This window comes from Rhinolophus ferrumequinum, chromosome 20 (genome assembly GCF_004115265.2).
Source record: "Rhinolophus ferrumequinum isolate MPI-CBG mRhiFer1 chromosome 20, mRhiFer1_v1.p, whole genome shotgun sequence".
NCBI lineage: Eukaryota > Metazoa > Chordata > Mammalia > Chiroptera > Rhinolophidae > Rhinolophus > Rhinolophus ferrumequinum.
This window is the reverse complement of record NC_046303.1, coordinates 10,074,488-10,093,778: the sequence shown is the minus strand read 5'-3', so window position 1 is coordinate 10,093,778 and position 19,291 is coordinate 10,074,488. Positions and strand designations below refer to the sequence as shown.

At 37.3% G+C, this 19,291-nt stretch overlaps 1 protein-coding gene and 1 pseudogene across 3 annotated transcripts in view; one reads left to right on the top strand and one right to left on the bottom strand.

Moving 5' to 3' along the window:
* The window catches only part of BBS9 (Bardet-Biedl syndrome 9), a 364,058-nt gene that overhangs the window by 188,227 nt on the left and 156,540 nt on the right, over positions 1–19,291 (top strand). For all 3 annotated transcript variants that reach the window (XM_033088825.1, XM_033088826.1, XM_033088827.1), the window contains one exon: positions 2,446–2,598. In XM_033088825.1, coding sequence (XP_032944716.1) covers positions 2,446–2,598 — 153 coding nt within the window. The remainder of the gene's footprint in view (positions 1–2,445; positions 2,599–19,291) is intronic.
* On the bottom strand, positions 7,721–8,585 carry LOC117012497 (developmental pluripotency-associated protein 2-like; annotated as a pseudogene).

Genomic DNA, 19,291 nt, shown 5'->3' with positions numbered 1-19,291 from the left:
ACTTTGTTGCTTGAATACCTCCAGAGCCTGTTTTAGAGTCTCTTGAGGGTCTTGATGGTGTCAAATCTTCATCCTTTGAAGATTGATTTGATGTTTGGAAGTAGTCAAGAGTTCTGTTTTGTGAACCAATTGGACAATGACAGTCATTGTTTTGAAAGTCCCATGTGTTGAAAAAAATTCACCAGGCTCTACTTATTTGCCTGTAAATACACCCTAGCCAATTGCAAAGGGGAATTTCAAAATAATATTGAACATTATTCAAGAAAACATTGGTTCCTAGAGTGGCTACTTTTTAAGGAATCAATAGGGTTTTGCATTATTTATAAACTATGATATGTGTGTGAGTGTGTGTGTATGAGAGAGAGAGAAATAATGTGATGTAACTTGCCAGTCACATGACCATTCTGTCTGATTTCAGTCCCTTTCAACATTCTAAAGTCATTGACTTCAGCTATAAAGACTTATTTTAATACAGTGTGAACATAAAGGGAAAATTCCAGTGCACACGATCCAGTTGAAAATTACATGCCATTATTAAATAAATTGAACTTATTTGGGTTTTTCCTCATCTATGCTGATAATATGTTATAGGATGCTTTTGACCAAATTGTGGCACCAAAATCAACAGTTTTGGGAATATATTAATGTTTAGGTATTTTAAGGATTGAGAACCTTTGCCATCCTGTAGGATACAGTTTAAGAAATTCCTGCTTCCATGGACAAAACTAGGGTCTCTTGTGTTTTGGAAGAGAGTCTATATTAATTACACATTTGTAATATTTAAAATAGAAAATATTAGATTCTAATTGATTATGAGTTTGGCATACAGTTTCCCCCTTATTTGCTGGCTAGTAAATCCCTGGCCTTCCCACACCAGGGGCATTTCCTTTCTGGGAGGGGCTGAGGGACTGTGATGAGCTAGACACTTTCACTTGTGGCACAGATTAAAAGGGGCACGATTCTACTTCTTCACTGGCCCCACTCTCTCCTTTAACAAAAAAAGGAGGTAAATCTTGGAATCAAGATGGCGTTTGGAATCCAAGTGTCTCTTCGTGTGAGCTCCACGAAGGCAGGGACTTCTGTCTGTTTCATTTATTGCTATAACTCCCAGCACCTACAGAGTGCTTCGCCCTGGGACCAACAAGTATTTGTTAAGTGTCGAAATTCCAGCACATAGAAAACATTTCAGTTACTTCTGTTTGGTTACACACTCAGGAATGGTATAGAACCTGGCTGATGGCTCAGTAATGCGGGCATCTTTTTTTATTTTTGTATGTTTTGTGAATTCAGGAAATAAAATATTATACAGGAAATTATACAATTAAAAGAGTGAATTATTGATACAATTATTGATAAAGTATATATTTTTAATTTAGTTATTTAAAAAAATTTATCACTTTTGATAATAGAAGTTTTTTATTTTTCTTCAAGGGAATATCTTGTATTTAGTTACTTAGTGCTTCTCAAGTTGGTATTAAAAGAAGTTAATAAAAGTCCAAGTTTTTTTTTTATCATGTATTTGGAGAATACATATAATAAAAGATAAGGAAGTTTGGCATGATATCAGAAATATAAACTATAATATGTTTGATTTCTGAATATTTTCAATATGATATTTATTTCAGAACTAGTTTATGACTGTTTTGTAAAGCTGAATTAGTGGTTCACATGATCTATTATAATTTCATAGAGTGTTCCTTCTACTCTATGACTTTGATTAGCTTTTATTTTAATAATATTAAATTCAAAGGTTACGGAAGAGTTGCAGTGAAAAGGGTCATTTCTGATTCTCATCCTCCAGTCCCTCTTTGGAGGCAACTTTTGTTGTTCAGTTTCTTGTGTATTTTTCTAGAACTATTCTCTGCAGTCACAACTATGTTAATATACAGATTTCTTTCTTAAAAATACATGAATGGCAGCACATTACACATACTATTCTATTATTATTATTATTATTATTATTATTATTATTATTATTTTGCTTTGTTTCATTCAATGCATCTTTGGATATCCTTACATATAAACAACTAGTACTCCTGCAAAGTAGTCTTCTTTGCTTGACCTGTCCCTATTGATGAATGTTTTTTCTAGCGCATTTATTGTATCTAAACTTTTGATTCCTCTGCATTTGATGTTGCTGTAAAGACTGGGGGAGAAATCCTTATTTTTTTCCCCATGTGTTTAATCAGCTATCACAAAACATTTATTAAATAATCTATCTTTTCCCCAGTGATACCAGGTCCTCTTTGCTACATTTTTATTTGATGTATTTACTGTATAGCTATGTATTAACGTACCAAATACTACGCTGTTTTAATTCTCTTAACTCTATAATAAGTTTAAATTTCTTCATTATTCTTTCAAACTTTTATTGGCATTTTCTGTTCTTACTTTAAACATGTTTTGTGCACATTTATCCTGAATTTAAGAAATTCTTCATTGTAGCTGCGGATAAATGGTGAAAAATTAGAAGAACTCTTATCTGAAAGAGCTGTACAATTTCGGGCCATTCAACGCCGGCTATTAACAAGGTTCAAAGATAAAACACCTGCCCCCCTCCAACACCTGGACACCTTATTAGATGGAACTTACAAGCAGGTAAGTGTATCAGTGATAGTTTTCCATGACTGGGTATAAATTTTTCCCTCATTCTAGAGTGATCATGTACCTGAATATAAAGGTAAGGTATTTCTTTTCTATGTCTTATGGAGCAGTGAATAGCACACAAGCTTTAGAGTCAGAAAAATAATAAGGTTCAGAGTCAAGCTCTGCCACTTTCTAATTCCGCAACCTTGAATAAATGACGTCAGATCCATTGGTTTTCACATTTTACCTCTTAGGTTGTTGTGAGGATTTTCAATCATTCATGTGAAGCAGCCAACACAACGCCAGGCACTTTATATGCTTGATAAGTAGCAGCTACTATGATTAGCGTTCTTATTAGGCAATTTTTGGTGCGTCCTATAATTATAACCATAATTCTCTAATTGTTTTATGGAGCAACTGGATTACACCTCTAGTATTAATTATGTCAGTTGATGTTCTGAGGTAGAATTTTTAAAGAGCCCTTTGTTCTAGTTTAGAAAATCTTTTTTCTTCGTCGTCCCAATTCTTCCTTCCACCAATCGTTTATCATTTGTGTGGCTAGGGTGATCTGACTCTCACTCCAGGGTATTATGTCTCCAAAAACGATTCAAAACTATCATATCATATCATATATTATTGAATAATAATGTAAAAAATTTTAATTTCATGGGTAAAGCCTCTACCAGTTCTACTATAATGAAATCAGCTTTGAATGTCTACATTATGCCTTCTCAAATTTTCACACATCACTAATCTGTTTCAAAATCAGGTTGGTGGTATGAAGATATGCTTGATTTTTTTAACTGAGGTAGTTGTATATTCACATGCAGTTATAATAAAAAATGCAGATAGAGCTCATGTATCCTTTACCCCGTTTCCCCCACTGGCAACGTTTTGCAGAACCACGCAGTGGAACAGCACAGCCAGGGTACTGTTGTTGATCAAATCCATAGATTTTATTCGGAGTTCCATAATTTACTTGTACTTATTTGTGGGCGTGTGTGTGTGAAGTTCTATATACTTCTGTCGCATGTTAAGGTTCCTGTGTGCCCTGGCTCTGGCGAGATACTGCACAGCTCCGTCACCACCAGCCTCCCCCATGTGGACCTTTAGTACCAACCCCCCACCCTCCTCTGCCACATTGAGTTGATTTTAAAAGGACAAATCAGATATATATTATTTTTCAGAGTTAGCTTCCCTAGAGGGAAGAAAAATAGCTTACTATGTAAACATCGGTAACTGTATCATAATACATATATTTGCGTCTTGAAATTGTCATGGTTATTTGGAAAATTAACAATTTCAGGGGCAGTCTATAGCAGCAGTAGAGCACGGGAAAGAATGTTGGGCGTGGGATCCAAAGACCCCACTTCTGTCGCTTATTAGCTGTGTGGCTTTTGGCGACTTCCTTACCCTCTAAGAACTTCCGTTTCTTTCCATGAAGTGTGATAAATGCTCACTATGTTGTTACAAAGCTTCTATTCCCATAAATGTACGTGGAAATGTTTGGTGAATTGCTCTGCAGATGCAGACGGCCAGTTTCCTTCGTACTGGAGCAGTCCTGACAGTACTAGTAGGTGCTAAGGATCTTTCTCTACCACACTTCTTTGCTCTCTCCAGTACACTTTTTGTTTTGGTTGGGTTTTCATTTCCTCTGTGTTTTTCCTCCTCTTCCTTCATATCTTGTTGACCTGCCTGTCTCGTTCTCAGACCTCCTGCCACGCCTGCCACCTTTGGGACTGAGTCGTGTCTTTAATGATGCTGGATCTTTTCGTGGACACAATGGCAGAGGGGTGTGTAAAGGGATTTGATGAGGGTGCTTTAATGCTTTCCATGTTTTCTATGTAGCAAGACTTCCTTTGTCTTTTGTACATGTAAAGTGCTGGGGGTTTAATTTTTTTCTGCTTAGCCTCAGGGTTAGGTTTTTCCATGATGTGTGGTATTACAGACAAGATGATGAAAATCAGGGAGTTTTTCACTTGAGTCGATATTTTTAAGTCTCATTCTTTCTAGGTTAAAAAAGAGAATGAACAAGGTTTTGGAAGAAAAATATGAATACTATAAAAAATGTGATTTAGTTTTAATGTAATTTCCCACTCAATTGTATTATATATATTCACATTAAATTATAGTGAGTTATTTGAGATATTGATTGTTCTCTACTTCTTTTAAGTTAATTTTTAATGATATAATTAATACATGATATAATTTCCCAAAGAAAATTACAAGATTATGCACAATGCTAAATTCTCCAGCACAATTCTTTATCATCTCTTCAGAAGTGTAATCACTTTTATATGTTTTTGTTTATTTCCAGACCTTTATTTTTGCATTCAGAAGTGAAATATTATTTGAGAGCCTAAAAAAATCCATAAATAGTATCATACTGTATTAGTCTACTTCTCTTTTTTTCTTTTTCTTCTGACAGTATTTGCTGCAGCTCTTTCCATATTAATGTGTAGATCTACTTCTCTATTTATAGTGTTGCCTAATGTCCTATAAGATGGACAAGCTATTCTGTAGCATGGACAAGCCACAGTTTATTAAAGATACATCTTAATAGTTTTAATGTTGAGTCCAACACTGAGAAAAATCCCTGTAGACAACTCTATTGTGACTGAATGGGCATGTGACATACCTCACTGTCATATACCTCTGCTTAGTGTAAGCTTCTCTTATCTTTATACTTTGCCGGGATAGCGGGAATGATTTACTTGGCAGATTAGCCAAGTCCATGAAATAATGGTCTGTGTTAGAGCCTGATCTTACTCTCCATGACATAACTCTGTTGCATGACTGTCACTAGATTTTTTAAAGTGTTTTCCCACTAGACAAGTTTAAAGTTAGATCTGCTACCTGTGTGGAATCCTGGTTTCTTCATGTGCAGGGAGCTTTTCATTTTTTTCTTAGTCCTTCTGTGGATCTTTGAGCCTCTTTAGTTCCATCAGGAACAGTAAGATAAGCATTCTGAGCTGTGCCATGAATGATTTACATTCTGTCCCATTTATTGCCATGCACCTGGATGATGATATATTGTCACCATTTAATGAAGCAGTGATAATTGGCTTATGTGAAAATAGACGCAGTAGCCAGTATCCAAAAACTAGTGTGTAAACTCTCTCTGAAGGCAGGGGCCGGGTTTTTTTGGTCTTATTTACCACTATATTCTTGGCACAATACATTTCTTGTCACATAAATATTTGTTCTATGAATGAATGCATTATTGCCACTGAGATAATTTCTTGAAACTCTTATGTCTGTGACAAGGGAAGTACTACAAAGAACAGAACAGCAGAGAATTCTTTCAGTTCATGTTCATAAATCATTAGGATGGTTTATTCTAAAATCCTCAAAAGCCACTAAAAAATGAAAACTCTCTTCTCTCTTCTTAAATAATAAGGTAAGCTGTCATAGCTCGGAAGGTTTTATAGCTACAAATTCTTGACTGAGAAAATCTTCTGGTTTTTTTAAAATTTTTTTGGGGTGAATATTTGTGAGCTAGAGTTCAATGTGAAACAATCATCTGTTGAAATACGTCTGTGCAGACAGGACGTTGTTGAGGTCAAATGCCTTCATATTCTAAATGGCATGAGAATTATTTGGGCTTTTTCAGTCTTAATACATCTCCAGAGCATGAAAAGTTTGAATGTCTTCATTTCCTATTCATATAATTGTTGAGGTCTTCCTCTTGGAAGGCAGAATATTTTTCATAAAACATGCCTTTGGGGCGGCTAGGATAGGATAGAGAAATGTGGAACTGGAGGAAATTGGGGAGGGTCTCACGGGTGATAGATGGTCCAGGAACTGCAGTGAATTCCAGTAAAGACCTAAGGACAAATGGAAAGTGCAGCCCTTCATAGAAGAATGATTAGGCATTGCTGAGTTGCCTGTGATGTTGAGATAGTTTGTGTGGTACATTCGTTCATGTGACAGAGTTAGCAATGGTCCCCCGTAGGTTCTGAAGTCAAAGTTTACTACCTCTGCACTCAATAATAGTAGCCTTTGTTATTAGTTAGGCACCAAAAGGCCAGTTTAGCAAATCAGAAGTAGGTAAGGCCAGGGCAGGCCCTATGGGACCTGTGTCCTTGGTGGTTAGCAGAAACTTGGGGTACCACTAGCTTATACAGTGAACCAATGAAGTGGGCCTCTTGTCTTCCAGTGATCTGGATTTAGGTGGCTTTGATTCTAGTTCACCGAGAACCTATTAGAGAAAGCATTGCTCCTAAGGTTGCACTAAGACATCCAATATTGTTTCCTGTAAATGCATGCCAATAAATGCCCTAGGGTTGGAAGTGGCATATCTGACGGATCCTAGTATAATGATTAAGAACTCCGCATCTACAGTCAGCTTGCTTATGTTTCAGTCCTGGCTCTGTGACCTTGGGCGAATTACTTAAACAGGCAAAGAGAGAACAAACCTCCCCACCTGTAGAATGGTGCCTCCTTCCTGGGGTTGTTGTGAGACTTGAAATGTGTAAACACATAAATTGCTTAGAATAGTATTTGAAACACAATAAGCTCTCAACAAATGTTAGCTACAATTCTGGGGACTGTTCTTCATCTTTACTTGGCTAATATGTTGTGCCATCTCAAAAGTGCTGCTAGTCATTGATCAGACAAAAGAGGTCATCATGATCCATCATCTTTCTGAAACTGCTACCTGGCAACCTCACAAATCTAGACCTCAGCTGAAAATCAAGAAGATCCTGTATCGTCAGGGCATCCCCAAACCCCTTTAGAAAACCTGTCTTGGGTAATGTTTGGTTCCAGAGAAGATCCTAAAAGGGAAGAGGGGACATCAGGATCCTGAGGGCAAAGGGCCATCTTCCCCAATCCCTGATTGTTTCATCTGGATGTATAACAAGAAGGAAAATTGCTCAATCAAAAAACCTCTCTCTCTCTCTCTCTCTCTCTCTCTTTCACACACACACACACACACACACACCGACTTGCAGAAATGTACCAAATCATAGTTCCATCAGCAGTATATGCTTATGAAAATATCTGTTTTCTGAGTGTTATTGTTTTGATCTTTATGATTTTTTTTTTTAATCTGTGAGCTATCTATCCACCGTTTATTAAGACGTGGCCAATCCAAAAGGAATGATATGATTGTGTTCAAACCAGGTTGCTTCTACTTCTTCATTGTAGTTAATCTTTCCATCATCCTCTTATTCCTCTTAACACAATCGGGGCATAACATGTTATCTTCTAGTTCTGGGTATGGGAAAATGCAGGCCGGCAACAGGAAGAGAGAGATCGTCTTCGCAGGAGGGGCAGGCACCCACGCCTGACCTGCATAGAACTGCAGGCGAACCCAACCCTCTCTGTCTGCCAAGAGAGGTCTGCCGTGGACCACACACCACCTGACACCAGACGTTTGCAGCAGAAAGTTCTCAGCAGAAGCAGGAATGGGACATGAATTCATAGCCTTAGGTTGAACGGCTCTTGCAGCAAGTCTTGCCCGTGCTGCCAACATGGCTTCCTGAGCTGAAGTTATCACTTCAACGCTGTTGGTCATTTGCTCTCTCTCACTCATCTTACAACTTTTCTTACTCCTTGCTTTCTTGGTCACCATCTTGCATTTCTTTGAACTTGACTCCTGCAGTATTTCAGGAATGTTTTGTTTTTCTTCAGAGTATGCATGTTCCTTGAGCCTCAGATAAACGTCTATTTTCTTGCCATCAGTACTCAAATTGTTGGCACCAGTTCCGCAAAGTGTCCCAACGCGCTTTATTAATTGAAGGCAAAATGGTCGGCAAGGGGAGCATTGGTTTTGGACAAGCTTTGAACTGTTCACTCGTTTGAGGAAGATAAACTTCATCATCTGTCCTAGGAATCTTCAAGTTGTCTTCTGAGATTGAAGAAATGCTTGGTTCCATTTCACGTTCTTCATTAGGTGCCTCACTAACTGGAACCAATGTGAGAATCACACTTTCTTCCTCTAATTCAACCTTAAAGTAATCCTTTTGGCTGCTATCAAAATTTGAATTTGCCATTCCCAGGCAAATTCACAGAGAACGGCAAAGCCAGCACAGTTAAGGATACCTGCAGTTTACTCCTTTCAACCTCTGATCTTTATGATTTTTAACTGAAAGATAATTTGATTGTTGTTATATTCTTTTTTTCTTTGTTTAGTAGTGAGGTTGAGCATTTTAAAGGTGTTCATTGGCCATTTGTATTTTTGTGTGTGTGTGTGTGTGTGTGTGATTTATGTATGTATGCCTTTTCAATCAGGTATATCAACTTTTTCTTATTTTGTGAATATTAGGAGTGACAATCCTTTAGCATACTTTTGTCATACATAAAATACTTTGTGTATGTAAGAGAGATGTCATCTCTCTTCATATAAAAAATTTCACCAATTTGTCATTTGCCTTTATTTTTATTTATCATGTTTTTTTTGACATGTGAAATTGAAAAAATATTTACGTAGTGAAATATATCCATCTTTTTTCTTTAGGTTTCTCTGTCTAGGAAAGCTTTTCCCATGTCAAGAGTACATGAACATAGACCTATAATTTATTCTAACCATTTTCTGCTATCATTCTTTATATGTTCTTCTTAAATCCATGTGAAATGTATTATGCCATTCAGTGGGAATCTAATCTCCTTGCCAAAAATGGTGAGCTAGTTGTCTCACTCCCTGTTTATTGCATACTCCATTTTTCTCCTACTGAACTAAAAATCCTACCTGTATCATTTAACAATTTTACTGTATAGAAAAGCACCCAAACCTCAGCGGCTAAAACAACAGTTCGTTATTGTTCCTGAATGTCGGGATCACTTGGGCAGTTCTGTTGATCGGGCCACTCTTGGCTGGTCTTGACCAGCCTCACTCCTGTTTCTCTGGTCAGCTGGGGACCAGATGGCATGGGATGCACTTACTCACATATTTGGCAGCCGGCCAACAGTTAGGTGGATTGATTGTGTCACATGCCTCTCCTGGCCCATCACCCTGACCTGGGTTTGGTCACACGGTGGCCGCAGGTCCCCATACACAGGTGTTCTCCCAGCCTCTGCCTGTGCCATGTGTCTAAATTCCTCACTGGTTTTGAACTAGATCAAAACGGCGGGGAAATACTCTGCTTCTTGACTGGAGGAGTGGAGAATTATGGGCCTTTTTATAATCTACCCTGCTTCTTTTCGCTTGCTAAAATTCAGTTGGCTACCAAAGTAGCCAAATGTTTTAAAAGACAATTGTTTTCAACCTTCTCTAACGCTGGATCTTAGGTTTTCTATGCTTTTGACTTTCAAACCTAAATTTTTATTGTCATTAAAATCTTATTAGTTTTAATCTGTTGTGGTCTATAGACTCTGAAGATAATTTATCTTGTAGTTAATCAGATTTGTCAAGAGGTGTTTAAAGCAAACAGAGCATCTGTGGTGTCTTCAGGCCAGACTGTCTGAACACTTGCTCATGTGCTTAGCTATGGGCAGTTGTTTAGGGGATGGACTCTGTTATTCGGTTTCCCTGTAGGTCCCCACCCTTAGCCCTGTCCACAGTGGGCTTTATGGGCACATGACCCGTGCGGGCACGAGAGCCCTGGGTTTGGTTTAATGCTCTGTGGTAGCCATGTTGAAATTCTTCATACTTCCCGAACAAGAGGCCCCATGTTTTCATTTTACTGCGGGCCCCTCAAATAATGTAGGTGGTCCTGGCTTTGTTGGGATACTAACTTCTGATGAGTAGAGCAAGACAACTGGGAATTCAAATACAGAACAGAGGGCAGAGACAGAACGGCTTTATTACCACTGCCCAAAACCACCTGTAAGTGTCCCCAAAATGAAGAAAAAGGGACACAGCGGACCTCAACGGGAGCTCCTCTGGACAACTCAGGGGCTTCTTTCTGGGAAAGGCATCTTGGTTAACTAACAAGGGAGGGTTATCTCACTCCGGAGCATCACCCTGCAGTTAGTTGTCTCCAGGCATGTTGTGTGTGTGCTTGTAGGGGCTGGGGGGCAGCCTCTTTTCAGACTCCCAACAGGTGGCCACTGACATCAAGACCCACCATCAGCAGTTGTGAGTTTGGTGCACAAGGGGTCAGCCAACCACTTGTCTCCTGCTTCCAACTGCAAGTCATTTCCTACATCCTGTATCTTTGATTGGGTGGGAGCCTGAAACCCACATCCCGGCGTTACCAGTTTACTCTTACTAGCATGTGTGTCTTACACAGTTATCAACCTACTGTCACATCGCACACACGCCTGGGGGCATCTACCAAGCCCCTCTCATTGAGGTCAGCCCTATGGCTAAAGCAAGGGAGCTGGTGAGTGCTGTTACTCTGGGAAAAGTGTCTCGTGATTCTTACATGGGATTGAAGATTTTCCAGTTGCTCACCACAATTTCAATAACTTGTTCTAGAATTCTGGAAAAGATGGCATCCTTTTTGAAATAACTTCCACCTTTATGTCTAGCTTTAGAAGCCTAGTGTTGAAAGAAAGTAATGATACCAAGATTTTAATTTTTTCAGCAGTGAAAAACCTAAATGTATTCATTTCTACAATTGGAATACTGTCTTGTCAATCATCTGAATATATTTTTGGAGGACCTAAGAAAGGAAGTAAGGGAAGAGAAGGGAAATTTGTGTTTATTGAGCATCTGTTGAGTCTGAGGTAAATTTCATTTATTACTCACAGTCGTCTTGTGAGAGTGGCATTATTGTTCCCATTTTATGGATGAAGGAGTTGAGACTCCAGGCAGGGTTAGCAACTTGTTCAGTGTTACAGATATTAAGCCATCTACTCCAAAGTCAATGCTTTAGTATGTCATGTGGCATTTTCACTTTAATCATTTCCAGGTGGAGCACAGATATCCTAGGTTTTCTTTAGCAAAACTGCAGTCAGATTAAAGAAAAAGAAGATTCATGGAAACTATTTGTACATACTCATGGTATATATTCATGGTCGTCCAATATTCATTGTGTATAACTCTATCAGAAAGGTAACAAAATCTGCTGGCGAGTTCCCCGAAGTATATATTACACCTGAAACTTGAGTTTCCGAGGAAGAGGGGACTTTGTTAATTTGTTAACTTACACTGAAGATTAGTTTTTGGTTTTTTTTTTGGCCATCAAATGCTAATGCTTATTGCGTTTGGCAGAAAAGTTTTGGAAAATAAGTTCTCTTCATGTTATAAAATTTTCGCGTACATATGTTAGTCAAAGCAGGACTGATTGGTTGAATTGAGATAGGGGAAATTTAGACTTTCCCTATGGATTGGCTTGTGTTTTGATACTTTTATGTGTACTGAGATTTTTTTTTTCCCCTCTCACTTGAACACTAACCCTCTGTTGTACCAGCGGAAAAATGTTTATTAATCTGAAAGTTTAATTGTGTCAGATGACATATGTGTGATGTAATGACTGATAGTCATTAATGTTCTAGAAAGGCACTTGGCTGATTTTTCTCTTCTGCAAAACAGAGGCTGTATTAGGCATAATTTTAAACAGAGATCCTGTGGTTTGGATTTGCTATTTGTTACTTTTTCTGTACTTAAAACTTCCTTCCACTCTGTTTATTTGTATGGTATTAATATATAAAAATCATTTTAAGTCACGCAGAAGTCTGAAGGCTTTTTGGTCCATGACTTTTTAAATGAGCATGATTTTGGCTGATAACACAAAGGAATATGTGATGAAACCATTCAGAGGCCTACTTTCCTCTTTGCCATTGGCAAGTGAAAACAATATGCTGATAGATTGAGAAAGAGGTATCAGGGACATGGTGATTTTGCTGCATTTGTTTCCTTATACCTACTTAAGAGCTAAAAAGAAGTTCTTTCTCCATTGAAGGAGAGAATAAACAGGTCAGAAAGTGGGGCACAGAAATTTGTAACCATATGTTTGGGGTGAATGGGAGCATTAAGTTAAAAAAAAAGGATGGTATGGCAAAAGACAAAAGGATGGTTTAAAAAAGAAGTTTGTATGTTTTCACCCCATAATTCTACCCTTGGATGTTGGTCTACTAAAATAGTTCACAAAGATAAAAAATACCTTCATCAGGTTGTTCTTTTACAATATTAATCACCTTTGCAAGAAATTACAAACCAGCTTCCCATAGTTGGAAAATGATTAAGTTTATTGTAGTACTACCATTTGATATGTTTCATGACATTATTTTAAAAACTGGAATAATTAAAACATTTCAAGTCATTGAAAAAAGCAGAATAGTATGTAATAAGTTACAAATAATGAAGTAGATGTATCTATAATAGATGAGTGTGTAAAAATTTGGAAGGAATACAAAAAGTGAAAATGGTATACATTTGTTTTAGATGACTTTAAATTCTTAAACAATTTTTCTTTAATAATATTATGATCATAATTTGATAAGCATGGAAAGAATTTTTTTCACAATATGTGTAGCTTAAAACTTAACACTATTGAACTTGTACACTTGAAAATAGTTAAGCTTTGGTCAATTTTATATTCTTTGTATTTTACCACAATTTGAAAAAATAATAAGTTTTTGAAAAATGAGGTGTGGTCACAACCTCCTGGCGTTCATTGGTATTTCCTGAGGGAAGTATTTTCTCTCTCCTAAGCGTATCCCTTATACGCTCATTTCTCTAGTCTCCGAATGTTTAGAACTTCAGATTATTATTCCTATTTTATTCCTGTTCACTCAAAAGAGAGCAATGAGAGAACTGAATGGTGTGCTTGAGTGAATATATGAGTAAGGGTGGGTGTTGTTTTGCTGACTCTAACCTCACTAATCTGGCAGCCTAACTAGAGAAGTATACAAAGCTCTTTCAAAATTATGTAAAATTTTCTCCATCCAGGTCAGTGTGCCATCTAGAATGTAATCTCCAAAGTATGTTTGCTACAAGTACATCACTGATGTATTCAATATAGTCTGTGTGTAGCTATACAGTCCAGCCCGACAGAAATACACTTGAAGCCACAGATATGAGCCATAGAGTCAATTTTTAGTTTTCTAGTAGCCACATTAAAAGAGTAAAATGAAACAAGTGAAATTAATATTATCATTTCATCCTGTAATCAAAAATTATTAATGAGACATTTTATTTTTTTATAGTAAGCCTTCAGAACATGGTTTGTTTTATACTTACAGCATATTTCAAGTGCTAAATAGCCACCTGTGGCTAGAGGGCACATTAGTGGACATTACAGTTCTCGCTACACATAGCTGTCAACTCATAATTTTACACTGTTTCTTGTAATGTCCCTTTTCTTGATTTTTTTTCTTTCCTTTAATTCTTTTAAATTCTTGTTCATGATAAGACTATCACTGGATATGAATAGTAAGCAGTAGGAAGCACTCATAGATGGTTAGAACATCACCAGGAATCTTTCCTTGTATAAACCACGTCTTCAGGTGCTGTAAAAACAGGACAAAACAACAAAAAAAACCCATCAAATTTGTGTCGACAGACTTGGGTCCTGTCCTAGTTCCAGCTCTTTCTGGCTCTAACTTTGGGCATGTCACAACCTCCCTGAGCCTTGCTTCTTCACTTTCATCTTTGGACCTCTTAGAACCTGTCTGAGCAGCATCTAGCATGGGACTTATCTTCTAGTAAAATTCTTGATAAATATTTATTGTATCTGCATAATGCTTATGGCAAGGGACTTAGAATCTTAAACTTCTGGCAGTTCAGAATTTCAGGAACAAATAGGGCTTTCGGTGTTATTTAGTGTCAGCTGACCAGTCAACATTTGTTTGGTGTACTCTGATGATAGTGATCTAAGTTACAGGTCTTTGTGAGACTGAGATAGTTTTCAAAGAAGATATGTAAGTGCAAAGTATTCTTATAATTGGAGTTATGCTTCCCTGGGTTTAGGTGTGTAATGCTAATTGCCATTGATGGGTGTTGTACATAAATGAAGGGACAACAGGCCTATTAGTATATAGAAAACATTCTACTTTTAATATCCATCTGATATGCTTTACTTTCCTGGGGCCTATGTGCTTTTTTTTGTGTGTTTTTTTTTTAAAATAAATTAAATGCATTGAATGCTTACTTCTTTATCTTCATGTTCTTCAATCAGTATTTGAGTTTTCTGCTTGGTAGTCTTAGTATGAACAACTCCCTAGATTGTGAATTCGATGTTAGGATTTTATTTTGGTGAATTTATCAGAGTCAGAAATTTGATCATCTGTCTGATATAAAGCATTCTAAGCCGGAGTAATTAGGGGTATTCTCTGCTGCTACAATTTCATTCTATTTGTTGTTTGATCTTTTAAAAAAATTAGTCTTTTGAGATACACTCAGAAGCTACATGTTTCTAATATTACAATAAAGCTATTTATGGGCCCATTATAAGGAAATGAAAATCTTATCTTTTTGTGTCAGTGATGAGAGAAAAATATATAAGTGGCCTCCAATTATCTGTAATTGTATGAGGTTCTCTTTCATTTATGTTATCTGTCTTCCTGTTTAATGCCGTCCAGCACAATTATTCCTTTTGTATTAGTTTTCTGTACATGTCGTTCTGAACGGTTTGAATTGTGAATCAACAATGGTCAGGGTCCTCGCGACCCCCTCACCATCCTCGCCTCCCCTCTCCGTCTCTCTCTTTAAATAAAGGAAAACAGAGCCAGTTCCCGATCTTTCTTAACAAAAGAAAAAGATGTGCCGTCTTTATAAGAGTATCTGTGCATAGTGAAGCCGAGCAGTTTTATCAGTCCTGAGATGTGTTTCTCTGTGTATTAATAAACAGAATGTTTGTTAATTAATTAGTGAACCCTGAGTGTTGCTTGAAAGTACCAAATGTAACCAAGGGTAAATTGAGGTGACATAGTTTTAAAAAGATATTTTTGTGGGACCCGACTGTATATCCAGGAGCAAGAGAGTAGTAGGTAAAAGCAATTTAATTTAATGAAAAGAAATAAACTTGGAACGTCGAGTTTTAAATGGATTTAAATGTATTGTCACTCTTTCTGGGAATTATTAATGGAACGCTGTGCAGTAAAATCAGTAGATATTTAACTTCACTATTTTCCTTGATGGACCACTCTCTAGTGTTGTTTTGCAAGTTGCCTTTGATTTGATTTTTAAATCTCTTAGAGCAGGATATTAGACTTGAGGGAAACCCAATCTCCCATCGCACCCACATATCGATTCTTTGCCTCCTTCAGCCGCATCTAGGACTGGCCTCCAGCCGGAAATCAATGTTCTTGCTCCGCTGAGGCACCAGTTAGAACACTGGGCTCAGAGGCCATGGTCTTGAAGTACGTTTCCCCATGGAGGTGATGGATTTTCACTGGGCCATCTCCCTCCGCCTTTTTATCCTGCCTCGTTCTAGTCTTTCCTTTGCTTCGGGAAGCCCACCTCATCAGAACACTGTCTCTGTTCCTGCTGCCACTTGAAAACTCATTTGCCTAAAATTCTTGTTTCCCGGGGCCTAATTTCTCTTCATCCGTCAGCAGTCCTCTGGAGCCCACTGCTCAGCCCTTCCCTCTCACTCCCAGGAGACGGCCTCAAATCCTATTTCGTCAGGAAGGTTGAGACCCACAGGTGTGTCTCTCTCAAGGTCTCAACAGCCTTTCCTGTCTTCCTTCCTGTCTCCAACCCTGAGGTTCCTTCCTCTTCTTCAAGATCAGTCTTGCACTTGACCCTGTTGACTTTCCACTCGCTTCTGGAATACTCATTTATTTGTCATTTACTCTGGTTTCTATTTTTGATCTCTTTTCTCTGTTTCTTCTCTTATAGCCTCCAAACACGCTGAGCTTTATCCCAACCTAGACCTGCCTCCTATACCTTTTCTTTGTGTTTCTCTTCCGGATGTAACCCATCCTTTCTTTGTTCCTTTCACACCCTTGTCTCATAAGAACTGTCTGTGTTTATTTTCTTTACTCTCTTACCTCCCATTTCGTTTATCCATCCATTTTTTTCACTGTGTTAAAAAATGACGTAAGATGAACTCTATTAAAAAATTTTAAGTATACAGTATAGTTTTGTTAACTGGATGCACGCTGTTACACAGCAGATGTCTAGAAGGTGTTCATTTCGCAGGACTGAAACTCTATACCATTGCATAGCCACTCGCCAGGCACGTCCGCCCCCATCGCATGGCCCACTCCTGGCTAGATAATGGAGTCCCGTAGATAGATAATTCGGCTCTGGACGTCTGAATTGCTTTTGAACTTCAGGCAATATTTGATGATGAAGCTGTTTTTCGTTTGTTTGTAAGTTTTGGGTACAGTGAAGTGATTTAGGGTGCGCCTTTGATATTAATTCCATTTAGGTAGTTTGAAACATCACGTATTTTTAAAAAGAATTGTGTTGGCATGTTTTTAACTTAGGAAAGAAGATAAAATTATATAGAAAGTTAAATTTGGATTGTGCATATGTAGAAGAGGACCACAGAAGAATTTAAAATTTTCCTTTTTATTTCTATTTTTTGGCCTTATATACCTCTAGTCTAATGCAGGCCCTATGTATACATAAGGGAATAATTAAATACAGAAATGCAGCCTACTTGTTCGCCAGAAAGGATGCCTGGAACATGTGGAATAAGCTTGGATATTTGTCTAATGTTAATTGGAATATTGGTTTTCAGTTGAAGATGCCAAATCTTCAGAAAAGTAATTGGATTTAGCTTCCTATTTAGCAAACTACTTCAAATCCCCGACGTATCCCACATCCGAAACTAATTTTCCTTGATTGTATCACGTTTAGTCATGAACAGAACAAGGGTTGACATAGTTTTTTAATATTTAAAATATTTCTTGACAAGGTTTCAACACTGTTGCTTGTCCACAAACCTTATTGTTAGGTTCACTAACGACAGATGAAACCTTAGGTTCTATGCAACGAGTTTTACAACTTTGCAAAACTGTCTTCTTGAAATAAATCGTTTCTTTTTTCCTAGATATTTAAATTTAAACTCAGATTTTGATCAGATTTCAAGAAACAACTCAAAAAATGGTGTATTTCTTACTGCTTTTTAAATAAACTTATGTGTGTGCTTAATTTAACTCCTTTAGATTCAGTCTAAGAAATGTTATTTTGTGGTGGTTCCTGGTCTTGAAACCGTTATTCAGTCTACAAATGTTTAATAGGATGTTATGAAAATATTTGGAAATAGTTTTAAAAAGCTTATTAGAAAGAATAGGGTATCTGATCATTGAAATTCAGGGATTAAGAGATTCAGGTTAAGAGATTGTTCTATCAAATATTTATTGAGCAACTACTATGTATAAGTTTATTTGTGATTATTATAGGTTTATTTAAAGTACATACAGGTATTTATGATATGGTTTATAACCTAAAGGAGCATGGCTTTCTTATAGTGATGATAATTGTAAAGATAGATGAATATTACCTCTTAGTCTAGTTTTTTGCCATTGAGGATAATCACTTAAGTATTTGAAAGGATAAAATGGTGCTTCTTAAGGGAAACATGAGCTGACAACATCATACATAATTTTTAGATTAAACGTATTTCAGGTGAAAATCATTTCAATTGATATTAACAGTGACCGATAGGATCTATCTAGCTCAAGAATAGATTATTCTATTATTGTATTTTTTATACTTGGACCCATCTTGTTGGAAAAAATGTATAGCCATGCTTCCATGTCATTTTTTTCCCAGGACCCCAAACTTACATCGAAGATCCGTATTGTACAGTTTAGTTGAAGTGGATTCTCAGTCTGTTTTCAATCTGTCTCCAGGGTAGAATCACCTGCCAGGCCTATCATTTTCACTACTGTGCCTCGCATAGAGTCCGGTTTGGTACATAGTAGGTGTTCAGTACATATTTGTTGAACCTGATGGTCCTTTCCCAAGGGTAGCTGGCATTTTTTCAGGGAACTGCTGAAGGTATGACTTCTGTCTCTGCCAATGATCTCCCCTGGGACCAGGATCTTATTTGCTAATGAGAAAGGTACTCTACTTCTTGCATGTTTAGACCTTCGTTCATCATTCCCAGAGTTGAGCAGTCATTGCAGGTACTATGGACAGTGCTGCGAATGTTCCTTTGCTATGATTGTTTTAACTATTGCGTTGCTTCGGGACTCTGTTGTGTTACTGTGGAATTTTTATGATCCCTTTGTGCTTAAAAAGCAGTTTTCATCTTGGACCAAGAGTAGGCTTCATCATCTTTCTGATGTTAATTTGCAAGTGTTTGAAAGGTTTAGGCAGTATGTTATTTGAGGTAAATTAGTTTTTACATTCCAGTTAGGTTTACAGCTCTTTTTTAAACACGTTTTTCATGAGCTTGAGTCATAGGTTCAGATAAGGTACTTCATCTTTCCAAGTTCTGGCTTCTAGTTTGAAGCACTCTCTTTGAGTTTGGCTTTTATTCTTAAAATGAAGTTTATTTTCTAGAAAATTTAAAGACTGCAATATTTGACATAGTTTAATAGGGAATGTTAGGTAATAACTGGATACCCACGATCTAGAAAAAGAGTCAACTCATTTTTTTTACTATGAGTTAGTTTTTCTGGATTCCTCACCATCAACACTAGGTGATGAGTTAAAAGACAGTTCTTTAGCCTCTGACTAAATACTGGTCCAGATAAAATATGTTTCAACAGTAACCGTGTGGAGAACCAGGTATTCCTACAACTCCAGGTGCCTGAGAAATCTTATGGGCTCACGTCTATTCTCAGTTATTATAACTGTCAGCTTTGCCAATGTGGAGACTCTGTTGGGACCAGGAACGACGATTTATTCAACCATTCCCTCATTAAGACTTAGGTTGAGCTTAAGTTTTGTTTTGAACATCTTTTTGTT